Consider the following 6194-nt stretch of genomic DNA (forward strand, 5'->3'; position numbering starts at 1 on the left):
TGTCGCCCAAGGTTGCCATCCACCCGGGTGTTGCTGGTCAGATGGCAACGTCGGCCACCTCGTCACCGGTGCCTGGCGCCGCACTTTCTCTGAGTCACTTTTCGCAGTTTACCCGCTTGCTCCAGAACAGCCGCAAGAAGCAACCTTGCGGCTCGCAGCCGGCCGCGATCGCCAGTGCTGAACGAGCGGACGAAAAGGATTCCTTCGAGGAAGACGAGCCTGCACACCATGTACAGCTCTCGCTCTCGCAAAGTACGCCCAGTTCTCTCGCGGCGCCAAAGCCGGTCATGAAAATGTTCCAGCTACCCCCTCCGCCGCATCACATCCCATCGATGGATAGGCTTGTGGAAAGCCGCAGCGAGGCGGACGAAACCCTTGCGCGCAGTGAGAGTCGGTCTTCCGCGATCGTTCGCGACGACAGCACTCATTCTTCCGGGCATTCGCGTCGTGAGTAAATCTTCCTGTGAGGAAGTGGAATAATTTCACACTGTGTGGGACGATGTACGCAATTGCGCCTCTTCAAACCGAGCGTCGCAGTTCGAGGGCGGTGTGATTTCGTGTTTCATTTGTAGTTTAATAATATTTTGAAACCATATGTTGAGCATCATCATCAACGAGTACCCGCAATAGTGTTTACATGCAGTGTTGCTGGACAACGGCGCTGAACCTCGACATCAGCACTGTGAGACGCGGATTTCAATTGCATTCACCATTCCGTGTGTGCGTCTTGTCGCTTCCTCGCATTATCTAATTCAACAATTGCTCCTACATTGTTGGTTGATATCATTGAGGTAGCCTCAATGATTTTCGGCTCAGTCTTTTGCTTTGTGCTGTTGAACGCAATGCAGCGCAGCAGCAGCAGCAGCAACAGCAGATTGGTGCCGCCCGCACGGACAGCGCCGCGGATTGGCGCTCTATTTGAAGCATATATTCCAAGTCCGTGCTCCTCTCGATATCGCTCTGTGTGATGTGATGGGCGGCGAGTGGGACGCGAGATGAACGTTGAGCCCGAGACGTCTTACCAATCGGGATTGAACAGAAGCACGACCGGAGCCCCAATGCAATCCATCTCACTTCAATACCCATGTCACGACTATTGCGGCCTGACTGATGCTGTACCGTGTGCACAATACAGAGCTCAAGCCAGAGCTGGATTCGATGACGTTGCACCTGTCAAAAGCGCCTGCCCTTCTTTGGAAGCCACCGCCAGACACGTCGGAAGACACGCTTGAATCAGTGGAAGCAGGTAGGAAGCCAGCGAACAGAGTTGGTGTTTCATGGCGACAAGTGAATCTTGTGGAGTTGGTGCCGCTGAAACGTTTTGGCCAACCCTGACCGATTCTTCCAACAAGACAGCCCTGGAGCAGATTGTGCGGGAAACCAAGTTACACATAGCCCATGCATTGGCAGTGCTAATGTACAATGATTACGACGAGGCAAAGGCTCTTCGGGAAGCGAGCACTTTGGTCGTAACGAAATGTGAGTTTATCGTCAACGCTGCCTCCAAGCATCCCGAATGCCAAGTTAGAGAGGATGGAATGCGGTCATTCGGAGGTTGCTCTACTTGTTGGCGATCGTTGCGCAACCACTAACCCTCTGGCTGTTCTATTGGGTGTTTGATTTTCACGCCAAACCGAATTCGGATTTCACTTTTGCTTTTTTTTTTTTTTTTTTTTTTTTTTTTTTTTTTTTTTTTTTTTTTTTTTGGGTTGGGGGGGGGCACCTGTAGATGCTGCATGGACAGCAAGGGAACAACGTAAATTCGAGAGCGCAGTACTACAATTCCGGCTCAATTTCAAAGCTTACCAAGAACTGGTGCGTCGCACTTTGGTGAACGCGGTTGTATCGTGTTGCTTTCTCGCAAGTGCTCACTGGGCTTCGCTCCTTCTGACATTCCAGCTTCCAAAACGAACAATTCATGAGATTATCGCCCACTATTACGCCTGGAGAGCTGCCGAACGACCGCCAAAACTCTTGAAGCAGCTGCGGAAAACGCCAGAAGAGCATCGGCGAAAACGCGAATGCCTGTTGTAGACTGCAGCAGTTTTGCTGTGAATCATTAAAAGCTCGAGATGAAACGGCGGTCGTTTATGACTTTTGCACGTTGCAGTCCCGATTATTACTCTCAACATCAACCCATTACTCGTATCTTCGTGGAACGATCTGATCACAACATTGTTTGTTGCAGTAATCAAGGCAAAGTCAAGAAGGGCTTCTTTCATCGTCTCATCCCTGCGTCCAGCGATGGGGTGAATGTTCAAGGCGATGACTACAGGATGGACCAATCCACTATGTACCTTCAATGGTGTAAGTAGCTGCTCGTTCATGTGGCTTCCAAAGAAAATGTAGCTCACCTGTGGTCCATTCTTCTGGCAGGGCCTGCGACATTCGACATCGACCTTGACGACCTGGGAAGTGGAACGCCCCGCCCTGGTCTATCGGTGCTAATACCGCATCCCAAGCCCGTGCTCGTTCCGAAAGGTTTCACAGATATGCAGGAGAGTGCCTGTCATCAGGCATCCATCGACTCGTTCCACAATTCGGGGCTCGGATGGTCCAAGCAGCTGGACGTGTGTGCATGTGTGTATGTGTGTGTGTGTGTTCCAATCCAGGTGTGAGTAATCCTTTTAATACGCAATTTCACTTGAAAAATACAAATACAACATGGAAGAGGTGCAGGAATGGGTCGACGTTACCCGTCTGCAAGCGCAACAATCTTCTGCACCTCGAGCAAAGTTGTGGGGCATTGCGCGAGCAGCTGGGAGAGTAGACCGTCTTGATCACGCAACAGCTGGCGCTTTGGAGTCCGAGCCGAATATGACAAAGCGTCGGAGTCGTCCAGATGAAGATGCTGCTGCAGGACTTTTGTGCCACCGATCTCTAGCGACACAGCAAGCAAGCCGAGACCGAGAAAGTCGGCCTGCGGAGTGATTGCCTTCTCACTGCGCGCAATGTGGTAAAAGTGGCCTGGCCACACGTCCCACGAGTTGTCGTCGACGCGGTTGAGCCACGGTTTGAGCTTTGCGGTAGCTTCGACAGTCACAGGCGCTGCCAAGAGTGCTGTCTGCACGTGCTCGCGCGTCGCAACTGGAAGGAAGCAAGAAAGCCCAAAATCGACCAACGCAATCGAATGAGGTGGCAACTCGACAGCGCCTTTGGGCAGCGACTCGAGGGCGCCTTTTGGCGGTGAGGCGGGTGGCGTCGGTAGTAAGTTCATTTGGGTGACCAGCAAGTTCCCACGATGAATGTCGCCGTGCACCACTCCTTGCGCATGAATCCAGCGAAGAGTGTCGCAAACTTGCGAGGCGATGCTTGCCGCATATGGTTGATGTTGCTTCCAGTCAACGCTCGTACCAGGAATGAGGCCCGTGACCAACGCCAGTCCAGACTTTCCATTAAAATCGGCAGTGCAGAACGATAGCAGCTCGGGAATGCCATGAGCAGCAGCTTCCTTTCGGTCATGGTTGAGGAGGGCTAATGCCATGCCCTCACGCGCCAGCTGTTCTGTGAGCGTATTGCGATCTGCCGGGGCAAACTTGACCACCACATTGGTGAATTCCTCGCTCGAGTTCAGGCTGAGCTTGCCAGTGAACATGAAATCGCGATGAAAGACCTGGGCATCGAGCAGAGGTTGCGGGCCAGTTGCCTGAACAATGTCAAACACGGACAGAAGAAGAAGTTGAGACAAGAGTTTACAAGAAGCTGCATGATACTTCAAACGGGGCCTTACCAAATTGAGAACACGCGAATTGGCTGTGCGACGCTGGTTGCCGTTTTTGTTCCTGGGGGTTGGAACTTTCGCCGCGTCTTGACCTTGCGCGCGGTTTTTACCTTTGTTCGCCGCGGATTGTTTCCCTTTGTGTCGCGCGGGACCTTCGTCCGTAGCTTGATGGCCACCGTCGTCATCGTCGTCGTCGTCGTCGTCGTCGTCGTCGTCGTCGTCGTCGTCGTCGTCGTCGTCGTCGTCGTCGTCGTCATCGTCGTCGTCGTCGTCGTCGTTGTGGTCGTTGTGGTCGTCGTGGTCGTTGTCGTGGTCGTGGTCGTCGTCGTCAAAGTCGTGCTTCCAATCGAATTCGCGATCGCCCGCAGCGTTTTTGATGGCTCTCGACACAAGAAACAGAACCGCCCTGGCTGGGTCCGCCGCCAAACTGGAAATTTCAGGTGCAATGAGCTTGCCATGCTTCTTCAGCAACACTCGAACAACATAGACGCTGGGACCGCGCCAGAGTATTCCTTCAACAAAGTCTGGCCAAGAATCGACACACTCCATGACCTTGAGGTTGTCGAATCGCAGACGGCTAACCATGTAGCTTGCGAGTTGCAGACATGCTTCGTTGAGTGGCGAAGCATGTGTTTGGACTTCGATCATGAACAGGATTTCAGATTGTAGACGAGCGAACAAGTTGTTTGCGGATGACCTTGCAGCAGTGCTCGAACTCGTGGATGTGGAGGCCTGGCCCTGTGAATCACCGGCTGCGGCCGCGCCCTGTGAACCACCCGCTACAGCTGCAGCCAAAGCCCCTTGGTTTTGCAGACTGTTAGACGGAATGCCGTTCGCCGTCCTTGTGGATATCGCAACGAGATCAGGTCCGAACGACCCCTGAGCGATGACGTGAAATTTGACCGTTGACTCAACCAGGGAACAGACTTGCTGGCAAAAATTTGCAAGCGCGGAATACGTCGAAAGTTCTTGCCCTTCCAGGAACGACCTGGGAGGCGACGGCAACGCCGCCTTCAGCTTGTACCCTGGAATCTTCATTTTCCAGGAGGTATCGGATTTGACGAATAGGTTGGCGAGCCTTGCATTTGATTGTGATCCGATGCAGGACACTTCCCATGAAATTGCATTCACACTGAGTTTCAGCCGTAATTTCGCCTCAAAGTTGCACATTTCGACAATCAGAATGGCAGGGTGGCTTACAAATTCGCACTGTGTTGTGAATTCCAACCACTCGTGCAGCTTCAACTTCCCGGGATCGTCTTGTTCTTGTCTTGGATCGTCTTGTCCCTGTCTTCGATCATCTTGTTCTTGCCTTGGATCGTCTTGTCCATGTCTTCGATCGTCTTGGATCAGTTGGGTTTGCAGATCAATCACCAGCTGATGGCTTGCAATCTGAGCAAGCTCTGCAGGTGGAAGTCAAATCGAAAACAGAACTCGTCAGAATGACACACAAGGACAAACAGACAGGCAGACAAACAATCAACCCAACACAGAGAGAAAGAAAGAGAGAGAGAGAGAGAGAGAGAGAGAGAGAGAGAGAGAGAGAGAGAGAGAGAGAGAGAGAGAGAGAGAGAGAGAGAGAGAGAGAAAAGAAACCGAAGAAATAATAAAAAAGCGCGCGCAAAAATCGCCGAGACTTTTTGCTGACAGTGGTTTGTTTATGCGGAAAGCAACGAGGAGGCAAGAGCCGGTCAACTGGGAAGCTTACCAATGGGAGCAGCATCTGGAGCAGGAGCAGAACTCGAGGTCGCTTCAACACCAACAGGAGGAGCACGACCAAAAGCAGCAACACGAGCAGCAGGAGGAGCACGAGCAGCACCACGAGCAGGTACAGGAGCAGCAGCATCACGACGAGCATAAGCAGCAGCACGAGCAGCAGCAAGAGCACGAGCAGCATCAGCAGCACGAGCAGCATCATTCACGCTTCGCCCGGCGAGACCAGTGCTCAATGCATCCGCCGATGATGATGCGGTTTGCTTGTTTTGTTTGACCATGAAAAGAAAAAAAAACAAGAAACAATAATAGAAAAAATGTCTGAGCAAATGCATTTGAATGAGAATCAACTCAAAATGCAATGATTGCACACGCTTTGCTTGAGAAGCCCCTGGTCGTCCCCTGTCGGCCGCTTCACTCTGGAAGCTGGATCGATGATAGCCTTCAATCGAGCGCATCTATTGGAGGGAGTGAGGAAGCGGGCCTGTTTTGGCGCCAACTCGAGCCAAGAACCGTCGTGTATCGATGCGTGAAACTGCCGACTTGAATAAAACTTTGCTACGCGTCGCGATTGTCGTTGCCATGAGATCGGTTTGACGCCGGTTACTCAGAGAGACGATTAAACACAGACTTGAAGTTGTAGGGAGGGACGAGGATGTGCCGATGGGTGGGGCGGGGGGTGAAGGGCTGCGAGCGAGTGAGGTACTGTTGGTTTGTGGGATTGAATTTCGCCAAGTGACGATGTTTTATGAAAGTAAAC

General features: G+C 52.2%; 2 protein-coding genes across 2 annotated transcripts; one reads left to right on the plus strand and one right to left on the minus strand.

Annotated features, from left to right (window-relative positions):
- Positions 1–834: 834 nt before the first annotated feature.
- On the plus strand, positions 835–2015 carry CAOG_08374 (hypothetical protein). Its single transcript, XM_004359637.1, has 5 exons — positions 835–936; positions 1136–1246; positions 1357–1469; positions 1730–1815; positions 1900–2015. The coding sequence occupies exons 1-5, from the start codon at positions 843–845 to the stop codon at positions 1976–1978; spliced, it is 483 nt and encodes a 160-aa protein (XP_004359694.1). The 5' UTR covers positions 835–842; the 3' UTR covers positions 1979–2015.
- Positions 2016–2692: 677 nt separating this feature from the next.
- Positions 2693–5715, minus strand: CAOG_08375 (hypothetical protein; the record flags this gene model as incomplete). Its single annotated transcript, XM_004340484.1, has 3 exons — positions 2693–3646; positions 3731–5124; positions 5430–5715. The coding sequence occupies 3 exons, from the start codon at positions 5713–5715 to the stop codon at positions 2693–2695; spliced, it is 2634 nt and encodes an 877-aa protein (XP_004340532.1).
- Positions 5716–6194: the final 479 nt, after the last annotated feature.

The sequence above is a fragment of the Capsaspora owczarzaki genome (genome assembly GCF_000151315.2).
Source record: "Capsaspora owczarzaki ATCC 30864 unplaced genomic scaffold supercont2.62, whole genome shotgun sequence".
In the NCBI taxonomy this organism is placed as follows: Eukaryota; class Filasterea; order Ministeriida; family Capsasporidae; genus Capsaspora; species Capsaspora owczarzaki.